The 27,017-nt window shown below is 54.2% G+C and overlaps 1 protein-coding gene across 1 annotated transcript in view; it reads right to left on the bottom strand.

Annotated features, from left to right (window-relative positions):
• The window catches only part of LOC144609618 (neurexin-2-beta-like), an 84,544-nt gene that overhangs the window by 49,508 nt on the left and 8,019 nt on the right, over nucleotides 1-27,017 (bottom strand). The window contains exons 2-3 of the mRNA XM_078428116.1: nucleotides 25,149-25,320; nucleotides 10,804-10,893 (exon numbers count right to left, since the gene is read on the bottom strand). Coding sequence (XP_078284242.1) covers nucleotides 10,804-10,893; nucleotides 25,149-25,320 — 262 coding nt within the window. The remainder of the gene's footprint in view (nucleotides 1-10,803; nucleotides 10,894-25,148; nucleotides 25,321-27,017) is intronic.

Genomic DNA, 27,017 nt, shown 5'->3' with positions numbered 1-27,017 from the left:
GGAGGTGGAGGGGGGTGGTAAGGAGGGGATGTGGAGGGGGGGGGGGGTGAGGAGGGGGGGGGGCAGGAGGGGGGGGGGGGTGGTGAAGAGGGAGGAGGGGGGGGGGGGTGGTGAAGAGGGGCAGGAGGTAGCAGAACAGGTGCCCAGTATTGGTGTCCCAGCGTGTACCCTGACATTCCCAGCTTCTTCTCCAGCATTCCCAGCTTGTTCTCTGACATTCCCAGCTTGTTCGACGTTCCCAGCTTGTTCTCCAGCATTCCCAGCTTGTTCTCCAGCATTCCCAGCTTGTTCTCTGACATTCCCAGCTTGTTCGACATTCCCAGCTTGTTCTCCAGCATTCCCAGCGTGTTCTCCGGCATTCCCAGCTTGTTCTCCGACATTCCCAGCTTGTTCAGCATTCCCAGCTTGTTCGACGTTCCCAGCTTGTTCTCCAGCATTCCCAGCTTGTTCTCCGACATTCCCAGCTTGTTCAGCATTCCCAGCTTGTTCGACGTTCCCAGCTTGTTCTCCAGCATTCCCAGCTTGTTCTCCGACATTCCCAGCTTGTTCTCCAGCGTTCCCAGCTTGTTCGACGTTCCCAGCTTGTTCTCCAGCATTCCCAGCTTGTTCTCCAGCATTCCCAGCATGTTCTCTGACATTCCCAGCTTGTTCTCCAGCATTCCCAGCTTGTTCTCCAGCATTCCCAGCATGTTCTCTGACATTCCCAGCTTGTTCTCCGGCATTCCCAGCTTGTTCGACGTTCCCAGCTTGTTCTCCGACATTTCCAGCTTGTTCTCCAGCGTTCCCAGCTTGTTCGACGTTCCCAGCTTGTTCTCCAGCATTCCCAGCGTGTTCTCTGACATTCCCAGCTTGTTCTCCAGCATTCCCAGCATGTTCTCTGACATTCCCAGCTTGTTCTCCAGCGTTCCCAGCGTGTTCTCTGACATTCCCAGCTTGTTCTCCAGCATTCCCAGCTTGTTCTCCAGCATTCCCCATGGCACAGGCTGTGCAGGCCACACTGTGGGATCCCACATCCCCAGCTCCACACCACCCCTGCTCCTGACCACAGGAACCCCTTGCATCCCGTCTCTGCACTCTCTCCCTACTCCACTCCACCAGCCACCTCCTACAACTGTGGCCCAGTTGATGGATACACACGCTACAATACCTCCCCCTGCCTGCCTCACGGAAACATTAGGGGACCTCTTGGGAAAGGTCAACATGTTGAGGGCACTCGTGGAATACAAGAAGACACAGAGTGCTGGAGTAACTCAGCGGGTCAGGCAGCATCTGTGGAGAACATGGATAGGTGACGTTTCACAGAGTGCTGGAGTAACTCAGCGGGTCAGGCAGCATCTGTGGAGAACATGGATAGGTGCGTTCGATCTGTACAGAGTTTGCATGTTCTCCCCGTGACCTGTGTGGGCTTTCTCCTGATGCTCCTGTTTCTTCCCACATTCCAAAGACGCACAGGTTTGTAGGTTAATTGGCTTCTATAAAGTGCACAGGGAGTGGATGAGAAAGTGGGACAAAACAGAATTAGTGAGAAGGGGTGATGATGGCCATTGTGGACTTGGTGGGCCGAAGGGCCTGCTTCTAATGACCATAATTCCCAGCCACTGTGAAGAGGACATAAGAAGGCCACAAAGGAATGCAGATGTGTCGTGTGGGCAAGCAGAGTCTAATGTGGGAATGCAGATGTGTCGTGTGGGCAAGCAGAGTCTAATGTGGGAATGCAGATGTGTCGTGTGGGCAAGCAGAGTCTAATGTGGGAATGCAGATGTGTCATGTGGGCAAGCAGAGTCTAATGTGGGAATGCAGATGTGTCGTGTGGGCAAGCAGAGTCTAATGCGGCCAAGTGTGGAACTGCCCATTTCAGTAGCAGAGGTATCAGATACAAACGGTGAGAGGTTTCAAACACTGAGGTCCCAGTGTGATCTGTACAAGCCAGCTATGTCCACGCACACGTAATCAGGAGAGGTAACAGAGTACTTATGGTTGGGTACCAAGGATGGATGTTGTATAAGAAAATAACTGCAGATGCTGGTACAAATCGATGGTATTTATTCACAAAATGCTGGAGTAACTCAGCAGGACAGGCAGCATCTCGGGAGAGAAGGAATGGGTGATGTTTCGGGTCGAGACCCTTCTTCAGACTGGATGGATGTTGTGCTACATAGAGTCACAGTGTGGAAACATGCCCTTCGGCCCACCTTGCCTGCACCGGCCAACATGCCCCATCTACACTAGTCCCACCTGCCTGCACCGGCCAACATGCCCCATCTACACTAGTCCCACCTTGCCCGCACCGGCCAACATGCCCCATCTACACTAGTCCCACCTGCCCACACCGACCAACATGCCCCATCTACACTAGTCCCACCTGCCCACACCGACCAACATGCCCCATCTACACTAGTCCCACCTGCCCACACCGACCAACATGCCCCATCTACACTAGTCCCACCTGCCCACACCGACCAACATGCCCCATCTACACTAGTCCCACCTGCCCACACCGACCAACATGCCCCATCTACACTAGTCCCACCTGCCCACACCGACCAACATGCCCCATCTACACTAGTCCCACCTTGCCCGCACCGGCCAACATGCCCCATCTACACTAGTCCCACCTGCCCACACCGACCAACATGCCCCATCTACACTAGTCCCACCTGCCCGCGTTTGGCCCATATCCCTCCAAACCTGTCCTATCCATGTACTTTTCCAAATGTTTCTTGAAGGTTGCAACTAAGTAGGACATGAGTGAGATCACGTTTTGACTGCCGTGAACAATATTGGAGACAGATTTAGACAGGAGGGAGTGGCCAGCTGTTATCAGGGAAATGAACCGTCCTCCCACAAACTGAAGAGCAGTCCTGACCTCCCGTCCACCTCGTTGAAAACCCTCGGACTATCTTTAATCGGACTCAACTGAACTTTGTCTTGCACTAAAAGTTATTCCCTTTATCCTGTATCTGCACACTGTGGACGGCTCGATTGTAATCGTGTGTTGTCTTTCCGCTGACTGGTTAGCGCACAACACAAAAGCTTTTCACTGTACCTCGCTCGGTACACGGGACAATAAGCTAAACTGACACTGTCGTGACCTCCACAGATAATGTCTGGAGGTTTACGCTGTGTGTGTTTGTGTGTGCGTGCATGTGCGTGTGCATTTGCATCAGCGTGTTGCGCATGTAGGTGAACATGTATGCATGCATGTGCACACGTGTGTGCGCATGCGTACATGTGTGTGCACGTGTGTATGTGCCTACACGTGAGTGTGTGTGTGTGCACGTGTGTATGTGCCTACACGTACGTCTGTGAGCGTGCATATGTGCGTGTGCAGAAGTGTGTGTGCACGTGTGAGTGTGAACATACGTGTGTCTGCATGTGCATGTTGTGTGAGTCAGTGTGCGTTGTGTGTGCATACGTGTGTGTGTGGAGCTGAGGACACGCGGTGAGTTACACGCGGACCACAGGGGCAGGGAGTGCAGGAGCTGGCTCAGCCCCGCTGAGTTACTCCAGCACTCTGTGTCTTGTTTTGTAAACCAGCGCCTGCAGTTCTGTGGTTCTCCTGGCTTGGCCGCCCCAGCCCTCGTGATTAAACCTCTCAACTCACTGACATGTTGCTGTAAAATGAACCATCTTTGGGCTTGGATTTCGACCAATCTGATGCCTGGGGACAGGCTGTCAGATGGGCTGGGGTCAAGGGCTGCCACTTGTCCAGACAAGACACAGAGTGCTGGAGTAACTCAGCGGGTCAGGCAGCATCTGTGGAGAACATGGATAGGTGACGTTTCACAGAGTGCTGGAGTAACTCAGCGGGTCAGGCAGCATCTGTGGAGAACATGGATAGGTGACGTTTCACAGAGTGCTGGAGTAACTCAGCGGGTCAGGCAGCATCTGTTCAGAGTCTGAAGAAGGGTCTCGACCCGAAGCATCACCCATTCCTTCTCTCCAGAGACGCTGCCTGACCTGCTGAGTTACTCCGGCACTTTGTGTCTATCTTCGCTGTAAACCAGCACCTGCAGTTACTTCCTGCACACTTGTCTGGACAAATCAGATCACTCTGAGGGCCGCTGTGACCAATCACGGGGAGACGTGTAATGGACGGCCCGGACACAGGCCACTCGGCCCATCTGCACCGTGCCAGCCCCTCCCTTTGCCCATCTCCATTACTGCCCTTCGCCCAGCCCTGCCAACATTTTACCACATCCACTTTCCCCATGTACACTCGTCCCAACTACCTGCGATTGGCTCACATCCCTCGAAGCTTCCTATCCATGTACCTGTCCAAGTATCTTTTAAATATTTCCATAGTCCCTGCCTCAACTACCTCCTTCCATATACCCACCACCCTCTGAATGTATCACTGTAGTCATACAGCATGGAAACAGGCCCTTCGGCCCAACGTACCCATACTGACCAAGGTGCCCCATCTACACTAGCCCCACCTGTCCGTATTTGGTCCATATCCCTCCAAACCCGTCCTATCCATGTGCCTGTCTAACTGTTTCTTAAACGTTGCGATAGTCCCAGCCTCAACTACCTCCTCTGGCAGTGTAAGAAAATAACTGCAGATGCTGGTACAAATCGAAGGTATTTATTCACAAAATGCTGGAGTAACTCAGCAGGTCGGGCAGCATCTCAGGAGAGAAGGAATGGGTGACGTTTCAGGGTCGAGACCCTTCTTCGGACACCACCCTCTGTGTGGAAAAGTTGCCCCTCAAGTTCCAATTAATGTTTTTCCCCTCTGACCTAAACCTGTGTCCCCTGTCTCTGGGTGAGACTGTGCATCTACTCTATTTATTCCTCTCATGGTTTTATACACCTCTACAAGGTCACCCCTCATCCTCCTGCACTCCAAGTTGCTGAGGTCAGTGTTGTGCAGTGTTCAACAGCCTGATGGTTGTTGGGAAGGAGCTGTTCCTGAACCTGGAGCTCAGGGTCTCAGGCTCCACCTGCCATTCTGCAGCCCATTGACCCACCTGATCAAGGTCCTGGAGAACTGGGGGAAGCTGGTGAACTACGGAAGCTTTCACAGATAGGGAGCATCCAAATGGTCAGAGTGGGATTTCTCCAGCACGAGGCCTCACTTTTATTGAAGTCCCCATTCTTCATTCCTGCTCTTTCTCCTGCTGGGAATGTCTGTTCACGGTGGCACAGCAGTAGAGTTGCTGCCTCTCAGCGCAAGAGACCTGGGTTCGATTCTGACTATGGGCGCTGTCTGTACGGAGTTTGCATGTTCGCCCTGTTACCACGTGGGTTTTCTCTGGGTGCTCAGGTTTTCTCCCACACTCCAAAGACGTGCGGGTTTGTAGGTTAATTGGCTTCGGTAAATTGCCCCCTAGTGTGTAGGGAGTGGATGGGAAAGTGGGATAACATGGCACTGGGTGATCGATGGTCGGCGTGGACTCAGTGGGCCAAAGGGCTTGCTTCCGTGCTGTCTCTAAACTCCAATCCTTCTGTACACCTTGGCACACCACGCTCAATGCAAGGACATGGGTTAATCCATCTGGAGGAGAGATGAGCTCAGGTGGAAGTCAGACTCAAGGAGGGATCTGACCCGAAACATTACCTGTCCAGTCCCTCCACAGATGCTTCCTGACCCGCTGAGTTTCTACAGTACTTTGTAGGAAGGAACTGCAGATGCTGGTTCACCCCTGACTCTCAGTCTGAAGGAGGGTCTCAACCCAAAACATCACCCATTCCTTTCCTCCAGAGATGCTGCCTGACCCGCTGAGTTACTCCAGCACTCTGTGAAACGTCACCTATCCATGTTCTCCACAGATGCTGCCTGACCCGCTGAGTTACTCCAGCACTCTGTGTAGGAAGGAATTGCAGATTACAGCACATTGACTCCAGCTTTTTGTGCCTTTCTCCAGCACTGTGTTTTGCTGTAGCTCCCAGTGTCTGCAGGTGTAAAACTGCTTCACTGTACGTGTAGTTGGTGCAGTGAGCTGGGACCGGGAGCTGGAGAGGTAGTCAGGATCGAACCCAAGTCTGTCGCGCTGTGAGGCAGAGCGAGTGGACGCAGGCACAACACAAGACCACCCTGAGGGGCAGCCAGCCACGGTTACAGTCCCGGCGTGTGACACCGTAACTCTCAGCTCTAGACCCCCGCTCACCACACAGACCTGAACAGGGGCGGCATCATGGTGCAGCGGGTAGAGCTGCTGCCTTACAGCGCTTACAGACCCGGGTTCCATCCTGACCACGGGCGCTGTCTGTACGGAGTTTGCACGTTCTCCCCGTGACCTGCGTGGGTTTTCTCCGGGCGCTCCGGTTTCCTCCCACACTCCAAAGACGTGCAGGTTTGTAGGTGAATGGGCTTGGAGTAAATGTAAATTGTTCCTAGTGTGTGTAGGATAGTGCTAGTGTGTGGGGATCGCTGGTCGGCGCGGACTCGGATTAGTTTATTGTCACGTGTACCGAGGTACAGTGAAAAGCTTTTGTTGCATGATAACCAGTCAGCAGAAAGACAATACATGGTTACAAAACAACTGTCTGCAGTGTGTGGATGCATGATAAAGGGACTAAGGTTTTCACAAGGTAAAGTGCAGTAAAGTCTGATTAAAGATAGTCCAAAGGTCTCCAATTAGATTGATAGTGGGTTAGGACTGCTTTCTCACTGTTACCATGGTACAAGGCATTAGTAAGACCACATCTGGAGTACTGTGTACAGTTCATGTCTCCCTGCTACAGCGAGCTTGTTGGCAAACTGGAAAGGTTGCAAAAACACGTTTTTGAGGATGTCACCGAGTCTCGATGATCGAGTTATGTAGAGAGAGGCTGGATGGGCGAGAATTAAGTTCACAAGTTATGGGAGCAGAATTAGGCCATTCGGCCCATCGAGTTTACTCCGCCATTCAATCATGGCTGATCATTGTCTCCTAACCCCATTCTCCTGCCTTCTCCCCATAACCCCTGACACCCGCACTAATCAAGAATCTGTCTATCTCTGCCTTAAATATATCCACTGACTTGTGGCCTCCACAGCCGTCTGTGTCAAAGAATCCCACAGATTCACCACCCTCTGACTAAAGAAATTCCTCATCTCCTTCCTAAAGGAACGTCCTTTAATTCTGAGGCTGTGCCCTCTGGTCCTAGACTCTCCCACCAGTGGAAACATCCTCTCCACATCCACTCTATCCAGGCCGCTCACTGTTCTGTACGTTTCAATGAAGTCCCCCCTCCTCCTTCTAAACTCCAGCGAGTACAGGCCCAGTGCCCGCAAACGCTCATCGTACGTTAACCCACTCATTCCTGGGATCATTCTTGTAAACCTCCTCTGGACCCTCTCCAGAGCCAGTACATCCTTCCTAAAATACGGAGCCCAAATTTGCTCACAATACTCCAAATGTGGCCTGACCAGCTCCTTACGAAGCCTCAGCATTACATCCCTGCCTTTGTACACCAGCCCTCTTGATATAAATGCTAGCATTGAATTTGCCTTTCTGGACTAAAGAATAACCAAGAGGTTATAGACCTTATGGGGATTGAAGGACATCATGAGGGGCAAAGATCAGTGAACAGCCATAGTCTCTCCCCCACGACAGGGAAATGTAAAACTGGAGGGCAATGCTTAAAGTGAGAGGCAAAAGATTTAAAAGGGACCTAAGGGGTAGATTTTTCACACAGAGGGTGGTGAGTGTATGGAACGAGCTGCCTGAGGAGGTAGTTGAGGCAGGGACTATCACAACATCTAAAAGACACTTGGACAGGTTCATGGATAGGAAATGTTTGGAGGGATATTGGGCCAAATGTGAGCAGGTGGGACTAGTGTGGAAGGGGCATGTTGGTCGGGCTGAAGGGCCTGTTTCAGTGTGGTGGGCTAGTGTGGATGAATGTTGGTCGGGCTGAAGGGCCTGTTTCTGTGCGGTGGGCTAGCATGGATGGGGCATGTTGGTTGGGCTGAAGGGCCTGTTTCAGTGTGGTGGGCTAGTGTGGATGAATGTTGGTCGGGCTGAAGGGCCTGTTTCCGTGCGGTGGGCTAGTGTGGACGGGGCATGGATGTCGGGCTGAAGGGCCTGTTTCAGTGCGGTGGGCTAGTGTGGACGGGGCATGGATGTCGGGCTGAAGGGCCTGTTTCAGTGTGGTGGGCTAGTGTGGACGGGGCATGTTGGTCGGGCTGAAGGGCCTGTTTCTGTGCGGTGGGCTAGCATGGATGGGGCATGTTGGTCGGGCTGAAGGGCCTGTTTCCGTGCGGTGGGCTAGTGTGGACGGGGCATGTTGGTCGGGGTGAAGGGCCTGTTTCTGTGCGGTGGGCTAGCATGGATGGGGCATGTTGGTTGGGCTGAAGGGCCTGTTTCTGTGCGGTGGGCTAGTGTGGACGGGGCATGTTGGTCGGGCTGAAGGGCCTGTTTCCGTGCGGTGGGCTAGTGTGGACGGGGCATGGATGTCGGGCTGAAGGGCCTGTTTCTGTGCGGTGGGCTAGTGTGGACGGGGCATGTTGGTCGGGCTAAAGGGCCTGTTTCTGTGAGGTGGGCTAGTGTGGATGAATGTTGGTTGGGCTGAAGGGCCTGTTTCTGTGCGGTGGGCTAGTGTGGACGGGGCATGTTGGTCGGGCTGAAGGGCCTGTTTCTGTGCGGTGGGCTAGTGTAGACGGGGCTGTTGGTCGGGCTGAAGGGCCTGTTTCTGTGCGGTGGGCTAGCATGGATGGGGCATGTTGGTTGGGCTGAAGGGCCTGTTTCTGTGAGGTGGGCTAGTGTGGATGAATGTTGGTTGGGCTGAAGGGCCTGTTTCTGTGCGGTGGGCTAGTGTGCACGGGGCATGTTGGTCGGGCTGAAGGGCCTGTTTCTGTGCGGTGGGCTAGCATGGACGGGGCATGTTGGTTGGGCTGAAGGGCCTGTTTCTGTGCGGTGGGCTAGCATGGATGGGGCATGTTGGTCGGGCTGAAGGGCCTGTTTCCGTGCAGTGGGCTAGCATGGACGGGGCATGTTGGTTGGGCTGAAGGGCCTGTTTCCGTGCGGTGAGACCCAGTGACTATCTCCTTCACTGATGCTACTGGCTCTGCCTTCACCACCCTCAGACCAAGGCTCTGGAATTCCCTGTGTGAATCTCCCCTGCTTCATTCAGATGCTGCCAACCCCTCTGCTTGTGTGACAAACACTCCTGTCAGGCACTGGGACATTTCATCACTGGAAGAGCGTTATATAAATGCAAGTAACTGTTGTTGCTGTTCCATTTGCCCGCAATGCCTCTGTGTTGTTAGAGACAGATGATCGTGTGAGACGGGCACGTTGACTACAGTAAGTGTTGCGTTGTGTTCAGGCTTCGTCACACTGGGCCAATGTTGATCACCGTTCATCACAGCCGCCATTCCCACATTCCATCCACTTGGTCACGGAGAGATGGGAGACACAAGTTATGGATACAAGTGGGCAGAACATCTCTGAACAGCAACCAAACTGTGGCGTGCCCAGAATTCAGATTTTCTCCTCAAAGCTCTTGTGTCTATTAGCTCCAACCTGTGTCGTGTGTCAAAGAAGCCACTATTCACCGGGAATAGGAAGTAATCTGTGTGTCAACAAAGAGAATTGGGGCGAGAGAGTTAAAGGAGAAAGTATCAGGAGGAGATTGACGTCTTGTTGACCAACTGGGCTTGAAGCTCACCGCTCATCCTTCAATTGTTCCAAGAAAATCCCAACGTGAGAAGTTGGAGCAGGAGTCAACGACTGTTCTGATCCAGCTCTGTCTCTCAGTGAAGTCACGGACAATCTTGTGTAGGAAGGAACTGCAGATGCTGGTTTAAACCAAAGATAGACACAACAATGTGCTGGAGTAACTCAGAGGGAAAGGCAGCATCTCTGGAGAGAAGGAATGGGTGACGTTTCAGGTTGAGACCCTTCTTCAGACAATCTTCTTCCCTACATCCTCGACGTTCCTGCATTTCTAACTCAGCCTCCGGGACTGGACATCACCTGAGGAGCTTGTGGCCGGAGTGGTCTCAATGCCCGACCCATTGTGGGGTCACTCTCACCCCCTCTGGTCACACCTATCCCTGACCAACCCTCACCCCCTCTCGCCCACCCCACACTCTGCCCCCCCACCCCAGGGGTCGTGCGAGAGGTCCCGTGGGAGTAGGGGAGGGGAGAGGAGGGGAGAAGAGGGCGCAGGAAGGGAGAGGAGAGGAGGGGAGGCGAAGGGAGGGGAGAGCAGGGGAAGGGAGAGGAGAGGAGGGGAGGCAAAGGGAGGGGAGGGGGAGAGCTGCTCCCTGAGCCAGGCAGAACGAGGCAGGAGTGCGTGCACCCATCCCAAGGTGTACAGTCGGTGGGAGTGACAGGGTCACGGACCATCCCAAGGTGTACAGTCAGTGGGAGTGACAGGGTCACGGACCATCCCAAGGTGTACAGTCGGTGGGAGTGACAGGGTCACGGACCATCCCAAGGTGTACAGTCGGTGGGAGTGACAGGGTCACGGACCATCCCAAGGTGTACAGTCGGTGGGAGTGACAGGGTCACGGACCATCCCAAGGTGTACAGTCGGTGGGAGTGACAGGGTCACGGACAATCCCAAGAGTCAGTGGGAGTGACGGCGCTGTTATCCCACGGCCCGGCCCCTCTAGAGTGCGTGGAACAGCGAGCGAGAGGCAGCAGAATATCACAGCAAGACAACAATACCAATCGTAATCAAACCGTATGCCCGGTCACCTTTAAAACAGGTTTAAAATGGCTCGTTTAATTTTACTGATGTTTTAGCATTTAAAAGAATTAAAATAGAATTATTATTGGGTTAAGTTAAAGTTAAGTTTGTTTGTTACGGTGTGTGACTCCTTATTTTTTAAATGTTAAAAGCTTTTAATTAATTTGTCGTTACCTTTGTCGAGTAACCACTCGTCTACTACCCGACCGAGACGATATGGAATTCGCTGCCGAGCAATCGCCAGTCGCTCATTATCATAGTTGCCTTTAAAGTTTAAAGAGACATTTCAGCAGTTAAAATCTGCAACGTTAAAGGTCAACAGTTAACACTTAATGCTTCAGGTGAAAGGCCAAAGTTAAGAGATTAGCCACCAGACCGTTGACCACTGTGAAGATTCCTCGCTGGTCAAGGGAGGTCACGTGGAACACTAGCAGCCTACCACCTCGTGCGGCCCACCACGTCCGGGCCCACCACGTCCGGCCCACCACATCCGGGCCCACCACGTCCGGGCCCACCGGTGTCCGGGCCCACCACGTCCGGGCCCACCACGTCCGGGCCCACCACGTCCGGCCCACCACGTCCGGGCCCACCACGTCCGGGCCCACCACGTCCGGCCCACCACGTCCGGGCCCACCACGTCCGGGCCCACCACGTCCGGGCCCACCACGTCCGGGCCCACCACGTCCGGGCCCACCACGTCCGGGCCTACCACGTCCGGGCCCACCACGTCCGGGCCCACCATGCGATCCGTGTCCCTCCATCCACTGCACAACAGACAATAGGTGCAGGAGGAGGCCATTCGGCCCTTCGAGCCTGTACGCACCGCCATTCAATGTGATCACGGCTGATCATTCTCAATCAGTACCCCGTTCCTGCCTTCTCCCCATACCCCATGACTCCGCTATCCTTAAGAGTTCTATCCAGCTCTCTCTTGAATGCATTCAGAGAATTCCACAGATTCACAACTCTCTGACTGAAAAAGTTTTTCCTCATCTCCGTTCTAAATGGCCGACCCCTTTTTCTTAAACTGTGTGGCCCCTGGTTCTGGACTCCCCCAACATTGGGAACATGTTTCCTGCCTTCAACGTGTCCAACCCCGTAATAATCTTATATGTTTCGATAAGATCCCCTCTCATCCTTCTAAATTCCAGCGTATACAAGCCTAGTCACTCCAGTTTTTCAACATACGACAGTCCCGCCATTCCGGGAATTAACCTGGTGAACCTACGCTGCACGCCCTCAATAGCAAGAATATCCTTCCTCAAATTTGGAGACCAAAACTGCACCCAGTACTCCAGGTGCGGTCTCACCAGGGCCCTGTACAACTGCACCCAGTACTCCAGGTGCGGTCTCACTAGGGCCCTGTACAACTGCACCCAGTACTCCAGGTGCGGTCTCACCAGGGCCCTGCACGCCCCTCTGCCTGTCCAAAAGCCTCCTGAACATCGTCTGTGGTATCTGCCTCCACCACCACCACCACCCCTGGCAGGGCCTTCATTGCCCCCACCACCCTCTGTGTGAAATACACTTGCCCCGCACACCTCCTTTAAACCTTCCCTGAAAGTGATGCCCTTTAGTATTGGTCACCTCCACCCTGGGCTAAGGCCTGGCTCCAAACCTGACTCCTGGTCCCTCCACCCTGGGCTAAGGCCTGGCTCCAAGCCTGACTCCTGGTCCCTCCACCCTGGGCTAAGGCCTGGCTCCAAGCCTGACTCCTGGTCCCTCCTCGTGTTCAAACAGAGAATAGGTTTACAGCTCACATTCCTGCAGGGCCCTGGGCTATTTCTGAAGGTGGGTGATGGGTTCCCTGTCATTGGGTGATGGGTGCTCTGTGGGTGATGGGTGCCCTGGCATTGGGTGATGAGTGCTCTGTGGGTGTTGGGTGCTCTGTGGGTGATGGGTGCTCTGTGGGTGATGGGTGCCCTGGCATTGGGTGATGGGTGCTCTGTGGGTGTTGGGTGCCCTGTGGGTGATGGGTGCCCTGTGGGTGATGGGTGCCCTATCATTGGGTGATGGGTGCCCTGTGGGTGATGGGTGCCCTATCATTGGGTGATGGGTGCCCTGTCATTGGGTGATGGGTGCCCTGTGGGTGATGGGTGCCCTGTGGGTGATGGGTGCCCTGTGGGTAATGGGTGCCCTGTGGGTGATGGGTGCCCTATCATTGGGTGATGGGTGCCCTGGCATTGGGTGATGGGTGCCCTGTGGGTGATGGGTGCCCTGTGGGTGATAGGTGCTCTGTGGGTGTTGGGTGCCCTGTGGGTGTTGGGTGCTCTGTGGGTGTTGGGTGCCCTGTGGGTGTTGGGTGCCCTGTGGGTGTTGGGTGCCCTGTGGGTGTTGGGTGCTCTGTGGGTGTTGGGTGCCCTGTCATTGGGTGATGGGTTCCCTGTGGGTGATGGGTGCCCTGTCATTGGGTGCTGGAGCATTGTGTTGAGTGACCAGCAGCTCGACTGGTGTGATGGTCTTGGGGCTGATGTCTCTCTGACTCACTGCAGAACCATCGTACATTGTGTTAGTTCAGAGTGAAGCCCTTCTGGAGGTTGTTGTAAGTGTTGCCAGATCCATCTGTGGCTACCGTCAAAGATTTGCCAAGGGTTCATCTAGAGTAGAAATGGCAGCAGAGGGTAACGTCCGTATCTGGGGATGATGTGACTGTGTGGCGTGGCAACACTGACCAGGGAGATGGTTTGGTATCTGATGCTCCATCTGCACTGAAGGTCCCTCTCCGGGTCCCCTCCTGAACCATGTACAACCAGGCTGGGGTCTGCCCGACACCGTGGCACATGCACCATGCAGATCGCTGCCAGGGAGATTGTCCACAGAGACAACAACCCCTGGAGAACCATCTCCCTGGAGAACAATCTCTCTGGAGAACCATCTCCATGGAGAACAATCTCCCTGGCCCACCAATCTCCCATTAAGAACCATCTCCCTGGAGAACAATCTCCCTGGCCCACCAATCTCCCATTAAGAACAATCTCCCTGGAGAAGTATCTCCCTGGCCCACCAATCTCCATTTCATAAGTGATAAGAGCAGAATTAGGCCATTCGGCCAACCATGTCTACTCTGCCATTCAATCATGGCTGATCCATCCCTCTTAACTCCCCATCTATCGCTGCCTTACAAATATCCATTGATGGCCTGCACAGTCTTCCACAGATTCACCACCCTCTGACTACAGTCTCTCTAGCCCACCAATCTCCTCGGACCGCCAATCTCCCTCCAATCCCCCCTGGTCCACGCATCACTTCTACCCTAGTGAGCCATACCACTACCCTGGGTCATCGGCCGGGTGGCTAATACGTCAGATTGCTTAGGCTAAATAATTGTTGTTTAATCTTTCTAAAGCACTGGATTTGAATGGCTTTGTTTGGTGTTTAAGACAGTTAACACAAGATTACCCATTTACTGGAATTTTAGCCTTGGTTTTATAGAGATTTTAAACCAGAACAAATAAAAGAGACCTTATTTATCTGTCCAGTTGATGCAAAAGCCAGCTGAGATATTTCAAATCCAAGGTCTGGAAACGATTTGAGCAGTTTTTTGTTTTGTGAAGAACTTTACCTGAGTCTGCAACAAACCGTGAAGACAAAATCCTTTCCAGTTTATAAAGAGTTAACCTTGTTTATATTCGGGGTGCAAACATAGTCCACACCACCGATATTAACCCTTCGGCATTTATCACAGTTGGCAGTTAATAAGCCCTTTCCTCAACGATTTAATTAGTTTATTGTTTGGGGTGAGTGGTTTTATTTTTGTGCTGTTGATGACACCTCAGGAGACTGTACGTCCTGCTAATGACCCTCACACACATTCCCCTCCCCAGCCCACTCCCCCCACCAACCCACCAAAGGTAGGAGGGTCTACCCACCTGTGAGCCCTTGCCGATCCCACCACACAGCCAGGGATGTTTCAGCTTACAGCTGCCTGAGCCCCCTGAGCTCCTGACTCCCCTCCCCAAACCTGGCCGCCTCTCAGCCCTCCTTAAACATGCTCCTTCAAGCTTGCCTCTGCACCGCTGCCTCGCTCGGCCCAGGGCCCCAATGAATCTTTCAGTGCTTCACGTGAATGTTCTTTGATCTTCGTCTGGTGATGGTGGGGTGGGCATTTTGTGCTCTTTCAACGGGTATCTGCACACAGGCTGGAGTTGTGCTAGTCTGTTGATGCCTAGTCTGATACTACACACAAACCTGCCAGCAGTTGTAACCAGCAAGGGGTAAATGCAAGGTCACAGAGTGCTGGAGTAACTCAGCGGGTCAGGCAGCATCTGTGGGGAACATGGATAGGTGACGTTTCACAGAGTGCTGGAGTAACTCAGCGGGTCAGGCAGCATCTGTGGAGAACATGGATAGGTGACGTCATCCATTCCTTCTCTTGCTGTCTGACCCGCTGAGTTACTCCAGCTTTTTGTGTCTCTTTGGTTTAAACCAGCGTCTGCAGTTCCACCATGCACATACCAATCTCTTGTGTAGTCACACATCCATCGAGCAGTACAACACAGGAACTGGCCCTTCAGCCCACAATTCTGCACTGAACGTGTACTATGATCAACTCATCCCTTCTGCCTGTGTGTGATCCATATGCCCCATTCCCTGCCTATCCATGTGACCATAAGGTAGTTCAGATAACCAGTGATCCAGGAACACTGTCTCAATGGAGACCGTTGTCTCCACACCACACCTCACAGTGCAGAGACACAACTCACTTGCTGCAGCCCCAGCTGAAAGTGCAGCAGAACTTACTGCGATTATTTTAGAGATACAGTGTGGAAACAGGCCCTTCGTTGCACCGAGACAGCACTGACCAATGATCCCCGAACACTGTCCCACTTTCACATCTTTGGGGCCATCTACAGAAGCTGATTAACCTCCAAACCTGCAAGTCTGTGGGATGTGGGAGGAACCCGAAGCACCCGGAGAAATCCCCACGCAGGTCACGGGGAGAACGTACCCTGTAGTCGGGATTAAACCCGGGTCTCTGGAGCTGTGAGGCAGCAGCACTACCCGCTGCACCACCGTGCCGCCAATCTGTGCAGCAGAATCTTGAGAGCTGTTCACTGTGTTCCTAACATAAACCTTTCACTGGAGGGCAGCGATACAAGTCAGGGCAAGGTTTACCTGAAATGTAAAGTTCCAATAGATCGAGTCTCTTGCCCAGAGTAGGGGAATCGAGGACCAGAGGACAGAGGTTTAAAGTGAAGGGGAAAAGATTTAATAGGAATCTGAGGGGTAACTTTTTCACACAGAGGGTGGTGGGTGTATGGAACGAGCTGCCGGAGGAGGTCATTGAGGCTGGGACTATCACAACATTTAAGTTAGACAGGTACATGGATAGGACAGGTTTGGAGGGATATGGACCAAACGCAGGCAGGTGGGACTAGTGTAGATGGGGCATGTTGGTCGGTGTGGGCAGGTGGGACTAGTGCAGATGGGGCATGTTGGTCAGTGCGGGCAGGTGGGACTAGTGTAGATGGGGCATGTTGGTCGCTGTGGGCAGGTGGGACTAGTGTAGATGGGGCATGTTGGTCAGTGTGGGCAGGTGGGACTAGTGTAGATGGGGCATGTTGGCCGGTGTGGGCAGGTGGGACTAGTGTAGATGGGGCATGTTGGTCGGTGTGGGCAGGTGGGACTAGTGTAGATGGGGCATGTTGGTCGGTGTGGGCAGGTGGGACTAGTGTAGATGGGGCATGTTGGTCAGTGCGGGCAGGTGGGACTAGTGTAGATGGGGCATGTTGGTCGCTGTGGGCAGGTGGGACTAGTGTAGATGGGGCATGTTGGTCAGTGTGGGCAGGTGGGACTAGTGTAGATGGGGCATGTTGGCCGGTGTGGGCAGGTGGGACTAGTGTAGATGGGGCATGTTGGTCGGTGTGGGCAGGTGGGACTAGTGTAGATGGGGCATGTTGGTCGGTGTGGGCAGGTGGGACTAGTGTAGATGGGGCATGTTGGTCGGTGTGGGCAGGTGGGACTAGTGTAGATGGGGCATGTTTGTCGGTGTGGGCAAGAGGGACTAGTCTGGATGGGGCATGTTGGTTGGTGTGGGCAGGTGGGACTAGTGTAGATGGGGCATGTTGGCCGGTGTGGGCAGGTGGGACTAGTGTAGATGGGGCATGTTGGTCGGTGTGGGCAGGTGGGATAGTGTAGATGGGGCATGTTGGTCGGTGTGGGCAGGTGGGACTAGTGTGGATGGGGATGTTGGGCGGTGTGGGCAGGTGGGACTAGTGTAGGTGGGGCATGTTGGTCGGTGTGGGACTAGTGTAGATGGGGCATGTTGGTCGGTGTGGGCAGGTGGGACTAGTGTAGGTGGGGCATGTTGATCGGTGTGGGCAGGTGGGACTAGTGTAGATGGGGCATGTTGGCCGATGTGGGAAGGTGGGACTAGTGTAGATGGGGCATGTTGGTCGGTGTGGGCAGGTGGGACTAGTGTAGATGGGGCATGTTGGTCGGTGCGGGCAGGTGGGACTAGTGTAGATGGGGCATGTTGGTCGCTGTGGGCAGGTGGGACTAGTGTAGATGGGGCATGTTGGTCAGTGTGGGCAGGTGGGACTAGTGTAGATGGGGCATGTTGGCCGGTGTGGGCAGGTGGAACTAGTGTAGATGGGGCATGTTGGTCGGTGTGGGCAGGTGGGACTAGTGTAGGTGGGACGTTGGTCAGTGTGGGCAGGTGGGACTAGTGTAGATGGGGCATGTTGGCCGGTGTGGGCAGGTGGGACTAGTGTAGATGGGGCATGTTGGTCGGTGTGGGCAGGTGGGACTAGTGTAGATGGGGCATGTTGGTCAGTGTGGGCAGGTGGGACTAGTGTAGATGGGGCATGTTGGCCGGTGTGGGCAGGTGGGACTAGTGTAGATGGGGCATGTTGGTCAGTGTGGGGTAGATGGGTGGAAGGGCCTGTTTCCGTGCTGTGTGACTCATGTCAGGATGCAGGCTGGGTTTGTGTGAAGCATCCAGCTTGTTGCAGTAGATGCATGGACTTGCAGGTTTAATTGAACACTGCTGTACTCAAGCCTCACTGCTCCTGCCTGACACACAAGATGAATCACTGCTTGTTAAGAGAAGACCTTTTTACTTCACTGCTATTATTCACAGTCATTAAACACTGCAATTTTCCATCAGACTTGTTTAGCACCGCCTGTCTCCCACTGTCCCAGTGTTCCACTGGTTCTGCCTGCCCCATCCCAGATGCTCCCACCCACATCCACGCCACCATTAGGGTGGTGCAGCGGGTAGAGCTGTGCCTCACGGCGCCAGAGACCCGGGTTCCATCCCGACCACGGGCGCTGTCTGTGCGGAGTTTGCACGTTCTCCCCGTGACCTATCTCCGGGCGCTCCGGTTTCCTCCCACACTCCAAAGACGTGCGGGTTTGTAGGTTAATTGGCTTGGCGTAAGTGTAAATTGTCCCCGGTGTGTGTGGGATAGTGTTAGTGCGCGGGGATCGCTGGTCGGCGCGGACACGGTGGGCCGAAGGGCCTGTTTCTGCGCTGTATCTCTAAACTAAACTAAACTAAACTCTCCCACCAAGGACATTATCTGAATGGTGTCAAGTTAGGAGGAGGGGGAGTTCAACGAGATCTGGGTGTCCTAGTGCATCAGTCAATGAAAGGAAGCATGCAGGTACAGCAGGCAGTGAAGAAAGCCAATGGAGTGTTGGCCTTCGTAACAAGAGGAGTTGAGTATAGGAGCAAAGATAATTAGGGGATTGGACACATTAGAGGCAGGAAACATGTTCCCAATGTTGGGGGAGTCCAGAACAAGGGGCCACAGTTTAAGAATAAGGGGTAGGCCATTTAGAACGGAGATGAGGAAAAACGTTTTCAGTCAGAGAGTGGTGAAGGTGTGGAATTCTCTGCCTCAGAAGGCAGTGGAGGCCAGTTCGTTGGATGCTTTCAAGAGAGAGCTGGATAGAGCTCTTAAGGATAGCGGAGTGAGGGGGTATGGGGAGAAGGCAGTAACGGGGTACTGATTGAGAGTGATCAGCCATGATCGCATTGAATGGCGGTGCTGGCTCGAAGGGCTGAATGGCCTCCTCCTGCACCTATTGTCTATTGTCTATTGACAAGGGCAGCAGGAGCAGGGTAACACCACCACCCACAGCTTCCACTCCCAGTCACGCACCGTCCCCACTGGCACTGGGTCCACATCCTGGAACTCCCTGCCCACCAGCACCGTGTAGACGGTGGAAAGGCCTTGGCGTGCAGGTGAGTCTAGGTGAGGTTCTGAGCCCCAGTATATTGAAGGTGGGGGGCGTAATGGCAATGAAAGGCACGAGTGGATGGTTGGACTCTTGTTAGAGAGGCAGTCACCACGGAAACAGGCCCTTCGGCCAATCTCGTCCATGCTGACCAGCATGCCCCATCCAAGCTAGTTCCATTTGGTCCACATCCCTCTCGACCGTTTCTATCCATGTACCTGTCCAAGTGTCTTTTAAATATTGCACTTGCCTCAACTACCTCCTCTGGCAGCTCACTCCATTTTCCGACCACCTTCTGTGTGAATAATTTGCCCCTCAGGATCCTATTAAATCTTTCCCCCTCTCACCCTAAACCTGTCCTCTGGTTCTTGATTCCCCAATCCTGGGTAAAAGACTCTGTGCATTCACACTATCACTTCCCCTCATGATTTTATACACCTCCATAAGTTAACCCTTCACCTCCTGCACTCCAAACAATGAAGCCTGGCCTACCCAACCTCTCCCTGGAGCTCAGACCTTCAGTCCAGGCAGTATCTTTGCAAATCTTCTCTGCACTCATTACAGCTTAATGACAATACTCTAAATGCAGCCTCACCAACACCTTGTACAATAGACAATAGGTCATGTTGGTGTGTGTGTGTACAGACTGTCATGTTGGTGTGTGTGTGTGTGTGTGTGTGTACAGACTGTCATGTTGGTGTGTGTGTGTGTGTGTGTGTGTGTGTGTGTGTGTGTGTGTGTACAGACTGTCATGTTGGTGTGTGTGTGTGTGTGTGTGTGTGTGTGTGTGTGTGTGTGTGTGTGTGTGTGTGTGTGTGTGTGTGTGTGTGTGTGCAGGATGTCATGTTGTTGCGTGTGTGTGTGTACAGACTGTCATGTTTAGTGATGTGTGAGAGGGCTGTGTGTGTTGTGTGAAGGTGGCAGCTCAGCCTGAACCACAGACTGTGCCCACTGTGGATGTTGCCCCCCCCCCCCACCTTCCACACACAGATTCACTGCTCCTTGAGAAGGGATCATTTCTCCATTTACTGCCCTGCTACAAAGAGTCATTCCCAGGCAGGGCTGGGAATCACCGCCACGGCCCATCAGTGTCGGGGAACAAGGAGTCCCTGGGGGAAGATTGTTGGTGAAATGATGGCCCCGGCCCTGAGTTATGGGCTGGAATTTAATTCAGGAGTTTAGATGGTTTATGGAGAGGATAATTTCACAGTGTTTACTGCGGATCAACTCCCCATCGTTAATGGTCCTGCTGCTGACTCAGAGGTCAACCCCAGCCTCAATGGGGAGAGAGGGGAGGGGAGAGGGGAGGGGGGGGAGAGGGGAGGTGTAGGGGGGAGGGGAGGGGAGAGGGGGGAGAGAGGAGGGGAGAGGGGAGAGGGGAGGGGGAGGGGAGAGGGGGAGGGGAGAGGGGGGGAGAGAGGAGGGGGAGGGGAGAGGAGAGGTGTAGGGGGGGAGGGGAGAGGAGAGGGGGGAGAGAGGAGGGGAAAGGGGAGGGGAGAGGAGGAGGAGAGGGCAGAGGAGAGAGGAGGGGAGAGGGGGGGGGAGGGGAGAGGAGAGGGGTGGGGAGGAGAGAGAGAGAAACATGCATTTGCAGTTCCTCCCCACACACTGGATATCTGTTGTTCATGATCATGTTGTGGGATGTGTCAAGTGGTTATATAAAGTCAGGAATCGGAGGGTTAAGGTGAGTGGGGAAAGAGGGGGCACCTGAGGGACAACCTTTTCACACTTGGGTGTATGGAACGAGCTGCCGGAGGAGGTAGTGGAGGCAGGGACTATCACAACATGTAAACGACACCTGGACAGGTACATGGATGGGACAGGTTTGGAGGGATGTGGGCCAAACGCAGGCAGGTGGTCCTAGTGTAGATAATAATAATAATAATAATGTATTTTATTTATATAGCGCTTTTCATATACTCAAAGACGCTTTACAGAGATTTAGAGAACATAGGGGAAATGAATAAATAGATAAATAAGTAAATAAATAAACGAACAGAGAAAGGAGACAGAAGGTGAGGTGACCTTCAGTGGTTGAAGGCAGTGCTGAACAGGTGAGACTTCAGCGATGTTTTGAATGTGGTGAGTGTGGAGGAGTCTCTGACGGTTTGGGGTAGTGAGTTCCATAGGGTGGGAGCAGCGATGGAGAAAGCCCTGTCCCCCCAGGATCTGAGTTTGGTCCAGATGTGGGGGGATAGGAGATTGGCAGCGGCAGAGCGGAGGGTGCAGGTGGGAGTGTGCCTGTGGAGGAGGTCAGTCAGGTAGGATGGGGCCAGGTTATGGAGGGCTTTGTAGGTTATGAGGAGGATTTTGTACTGGATTCTCTGGGGGATGGAGAGCCAGTGGAGCTTGTAAAGGACGGGGGTGATATGGTCACGGATCGAGGTGTGGGTGAGTAGATGGGCAGCGGAGTTTTGAATGTATTGAAGTTTATTGATGATTTTTGAGGGTGCGCCATAGAGGAGGCTGTTGCAGTAGTCCAGACGGGAGGTGATGAAGGCGTGGATGAGGGTTTCTGCAGCTGTGGAGGAGAGGGATGGATGGAGACGGGCAATGTTTTTGAGGTGGAAGAAGGCTGTCTTTGTGATGTGTTTGATGTGTTTGTCGAAGGAGAGGGTTTGATCAAAGATGATTCCAAGATTCCGGATGTGAGGTGAGGTGGATACTGGGAGACAATCAATGTTGAGGATGAAGTTTTGGGTGGATTTGGTGAGCGTTTTTGGACCAATGATGATGATGAGGCATGTTGGTCGGTGTGGGCAGGTGGGACTAGTGTAGATGGGGCATGTTGGTCGGTGTGGGCAGGTGGGACTAGTGTAGATGGGGCATGTTGGTCGGTGTGGGCAGGTGGGACTAGTGTAGATGGGGCATGTTGGCCAGTGTGGGCAGGTGGGACTAGTGTAGATGGGGCATGTTGGTCGGTGTGGGCGGGTGGGACTAGTGTAGATGGGGCATGTTGGCCTGTGTGGGTGGGTGGGACTAGTGTAGCTGGGGCATGTTGGTCGGTGTGGGCGGGTGGGACTAGTGTAGATGGGGCATGTTGGCCGGTGTGGGCAGGTGGGACTAGTGTAGATGGGGCATGTTGGTCGGTGTGGGCAGGTGGGACTAGTGTAGATGGGGCATGTTGGCCGGTGTGGGCAGGTGGGACTAGAGTAGATGGGGCATGTTGGTCGGTGTGGGCAGGTGGGACTAGTGTAGATGGGGCATGTTGGTCGGTGTGGGCAGGTGGGACTAGAGTAGATGGGGCATGTTGGTCGGTGTGGGCAAGGTGGGCCTGTGTCTCTATGACCTCTCCATCCTCTCTCGCCCTGACCTGAGGCCCAGCTAGCTCCACTAGGCCCCACCCTGGTGAAGCCCTGTGTCACCTTCTCTTTCCTGACCAGCCACAATGAACACATCTGTCTTCACTCGAAACCCTGAGCCAACACCACCTGAATGTTGAAAGCACAGAATCTAACTAAGTCGCACACTCTGCAGATTACATCGTCGGTACTCTTGCCTTCACCTTTTAGTTCCAGTCCGTGTGTGAGAGCTGGCATTGCCTACACCTCTCCCAAACCTTGTCCATCAGTCACCAGAACCTACCTGCCTGATACATCACCTGCCTGATCCACCACCTGCCTGATCCACCACCTACCTGATCCACCACCTACCTGTTCCACTACTGAGCTGCCCTTCACCAACACACACACGCACACCTGCAGATTCAGGGACTTTCTAGTGACCCTTATGAGTAACTCAGCGGGTCAGGCAGCATCTGTGGAGAACATGGTTCACAGAGTGCTGGAGTAACTCAGCGGGTCAGGCAGCATCTGTGGAGAACATGGATAGGTGACGTTTCACAGAGTGCTGGAGTAACTCAGCGGGTCAGGCAGCATCTGTTCAGAGTCTGAAGAAGGGTCTCAACCCGAAGCGTCACCCATTCCTTCTCTCCAGAGACGCTGCCTGACCCGCTGAGTTACTCCGGCACTTTGTGTCTATCTTCGCTGTAAACCTGCACCTGCAGTTACTTCCTGCACACTTGTCTGGACAAATCGGATCACTCTGAGGGCCGCTGTGACCAATCACGGGGAGAGGTGTAATGGACGGCCCGGACACAGGCCACTCGGCCCATCTGCACCGTGCCAGCCCCTCCCTTTGCCCATCTCCATTACTGCCCTTCGCCCAGCCCTGCCAACATTTTACCACATCCACTTTCCCCATGTACACTTGTCCCAACTACCTGCGATTGGCTCACATCCCTCGAAGCTTCCTATCCATGTACCTGTCCAAGTATCTTTTAAATATTTCCATAGTCCCTGCCTCAACTACCTCCTTCCATATACCCACCACCCTCTGAATGTATCACTGTAGTCATACAGCATGGAAACAGGCCCTTCGGCCCAACGTACCCATACTGACCAAGGTGCCCCATCTACACTAGTCCCACCTGTCCGTATTTGGTCCATATCCCTCCAAACCCGTCCTATCCATGTGCCTGTCTAACTGTTTCTTAAACGTTGCGATGGTCCCAGCCTCAACTACCTCCTCTGGCAGTGTAAGAAAATAACTGCAGATGCTGGTACAAATCAAAGGTATTTATTCACAAAATGCTGGAGTAACTCAGCAGGTCGGGCGGCATCTCAGGAGAGAAGGAATGGGTGACGTTTCAGGGTCGAGACCCTTCTTCAGACACCACCCTCTGTGTGGAAAAGTGCTGGCTCGAAGGGCTGAATGGCCTATTCCACACCTATTGTCTATTGTCTAAAGAAATTCCTCCTCATCTCCTTCCTAAAGGAACGTCCTTTAATTCTGAGGCTGTGCCCTCTGGTCCTAGACTCTCCCACCAGTGGAAACATCCTGTCCACATCCACTCTATCCAGGCCGCTCACTATTCTGTACGTTCAATGAGGTCCCCCTCATCCTTCTAAACTCCAGCGAGTACAGGCCCAGTGCCCACAAACGCTCATCATATGTTAACCCACTCATTCCTGGGATCGTTCTTGTAAACCTCCTCTGGACCCCTCCTCAGTTACGGTGCCCAAAACTGCTCACAATACTCCAAATGCGGCCAGACTGACCAGCGCCTTATACAGCCCCAGCATTACATCCCTGTGCCCAGTGCCTTGTACAGCCCCAGCATTACATCCCTGTGCCCAGTGCCTTGTACAGCCCCAGCATTACATCCCTGTGCCCAGTGCCTTATACAGCCCCAGCATTACATCCCTGTGCCCAGTGCCTTGTACAGCCCCAGCATTACATCCCTGTGCCCAGTGCCTTGTACAGCCCCAGCATTACATCCCTGTGCCCAGTGCCTTATACAGCCCCAGCATTACATCCCTGTGCCCAGTGCCTTGTACAGCCCCAGCATTACATCCCTGTGCCCAGTGCCTTATACAGCCCCAGCATTACATCCCTGTGCCCAGTGCCTTGTACAGCCCCAGCATTACATCCCTGTGCCCAGTGCCTTATACAGCCCCAGCATTACATCCCTGTGCCCAGTGCCTTATACAGCCCCAGCATTACATCCCTGTGCCCAGTGCCTTATACAGCCCCAACATTACATCCCTGTGCCCAGTGCCTTGTACAGCCCCAGCATTACCCACACCCCCCTGTGTTTGTATTCCAGCCCTCTTGAAGTAGATTGCGTTTGCCTTCCTTACCACTGATTTGTTGTGCAAATGGCCCTTTTGGAAATCCAGCACCACCACTCCCAGGTACATTCACACCTCTGATCTCCCAATTATCTCCCCTCTCAGAAGGGGAGGGGTGGGGTGGGGAGGGGGGTGGAGGGTTGGGGGATAGTGGGGAGGGGAAGGGGAGGGAGGGGGGTGGGGAGGGGAGGGGGGGACTGGGGGGGTGGGAGGTGGAAAGTGGGTGTGGGGAGGGGAGGGAGTGGGGGGGTTGGGGTGTGGGGGTGGGGTTAGGGGTGTGGGGTGGAGAGGGAGTGGGGGGGTTGGGGTGTGGGGGGGTTAGGGGGTGGGGAGTGGGGAGGGGGTGTGGGGTAGTGGAGGGGGGAGTGGGGGGGTTGGGGTGTGGGGTTAGGGGTGTGGGGAGGGGAGGGGATGGGGAGGGGGTGTGGGGAGGGGAGGTGAGGGGAGGGGAGGTGAGGGGAGGGGAGGGGAGGGGAGGGGAGGTGAGGTGAGGGGAGGGGAGGGGAGGGGAGGGGAGGGGAGGGGAGGGGAGGGGAGGGGAGGGGAGGGGAGGGGAGGGGAGGGGAGGGGAGGGGAGGGGAGGGGAGGGGAGGGGAGGTGAGGGGAGGGAGGGGAGGGGAGGGGAGGGTAGGTGAGGGGAGGGGAGGGGAGGGGAGGGGAGGGGAGGGGGAGGGGGAGGGGAGGGGGAGGGGCTTCACTCACCCACGGGGTAGCGCTCATTGACTGGCCAGTTGTCCAGTTGGAGCGTGGCGTTCCCTCCACTGCGGGTGAAGCGGACCACATGGTATTTGCCGTCGTTCACGGCCACGTTCCTCTCCTCAATCACAATGTCGTCCGTGCCCACGTTAAAGATCACCTGGATCTTGCCCTGCTCCTGTGGGGGGGAGAGAGTGGGGGGAGAGAGGGGTAGAGAGGAGTGGGGGAGAGAGGGGTAGAGAGAGTGGGGGGGGGGGGAGAGAGTGGGGGAGAGAGAGTGGGGGGAGAGAGAGTGGGGGGAGAGAGAGTGGGGGGAGAGAGTGGGGTAGAGAGAGTGGGGGGAGAGAGAGTGGGGGGGGAGAGGGGTGAGAAGAGAGAGAGAGTGGGGGGGAGAGGGGTGAGGAGGGGGGGAGAGAGAGATTGGGACAGAGGGGATGAGTAAACGAGGCAGAGTGTGGACTCTTTGCTCCCCAAATCCCCCCACACCCCTACCCCCCCCACCACCCCTACCCCCCCACACACCCCTACCCCCCCACACCTTTCCCCCCACACCTTTCCCCCACACACCCCTACCCCCCCACTTTTTCAGACTCTTCTTCAGACCCAAAACGACATGACCTGAAACGTCACCTATCCATGTTCTCCACAGATGCTGCCTGACCCGCTGAGTTACTCCAGCACTCTGTGAAACGTCACCTATCCACGTTCTCCACAGATGCTGCCTGACCCACTGAGTTACTCCAGCGTTTTGTGTCTGTCATATGATAGAGAAAGCTGTTTGCGGGGAAGCAGAATAATAAATGAGTGAACTGCAAGTGATTGTCATCTCGCCCATTCACACATCTACATGAATAAATCGCCCGCTACCTGCCAATCTCACGTCCCCACAGCGCAGGGACTGAGGGGAAGCATAAAAACTGCAGATACACACTAAACCCTGCACACACACACACACACACACACACACACACACACACACACACACACACACACACACACACACACACACACACACACACACACACACACACACAGCAGGTCAGGCAGCATCTGTGGAGTGGGAAACAGAGATGAGACCTCAGGTTGAATGAACATCTGCCACAGATGCTGTGGGCTCCTGGGTTCCTCATTTAGAAGCTGCCTCACAAATCCTTACCCCCTAATTACTTCACAAAGGATTTAGTCAGCAGCTCGGCCTCACCTTTCCTCCTGCATCAATCAAACTGTTTATTCAGTCATTTAGACATCAGTGGAAACGGCACGTGGATGTTTGAATAATAATATCACGTTTAGTTTTGTTTACTTTAGAGATACGGCACGGAAACAGGCCCTTCGGCCCATCGAGTCTGCACCGACCAGCGATCCCGCACACTAACACTATCCCACACACACACGGGACAATTTACATTTTTATGCCAAGCCAATTAACCTGCAAAACCCGCACGTCTTTGGAGTGTGGGAGGAAACCGGAGCACCCGGAGAAAACCCACGCAGGTCACGGTGAGAACGTACAAGATCCGCACAGACAGCGCCCGTAGTCAGGATGGAACCCGGGTCTCTGGCGCTGTGAGGCAGCAGCTCTACCCGCTGCAACACCGTGCCACACGAATTATTACAGGTTTCTCACCCTTCTCCCCTGCCTGATTACAGGGGGGCAAAGGGAACTGAGGGGTTCCCCTGGTCTTCACTGACCCCTCCCCCCCCAGTCACCCCCCCCACCCCATCCCACTAGACAGTTCAACTGGAAAGAGACAGAGAAGATCTACGAGGGGGAGTTCAACGAGATCTGGGTGTCCTAGTGCATCAGTCAATGAAAGGAAGCATGCAGGTACAGCAGGCAGTGAAGAAAGCCAATGGAATGTTGGCCTTCGTAAC

The sequence above is a fragment of the Rhinoraja longicauda genome, chromosome 34 (genome assembly GCF_053455715.1).
Source record: "Rhinoraja longicauda isolate Sanriku21f chromosome 34, sRhiLon1.1, whole genome shotgun sequence".
Classification (NCBI taxonomy): Eukaryota; Metazoa; Chordata; class Chondrichthyes; order Rajiformes; family Arhynchobatidae; genus Rhinoraja; species Rhinoraja longicauda.
Note: the sequence above shows the minus strand (reverse complement) of the source record. Positions and strands in the feature narration are given on the sequence as shown.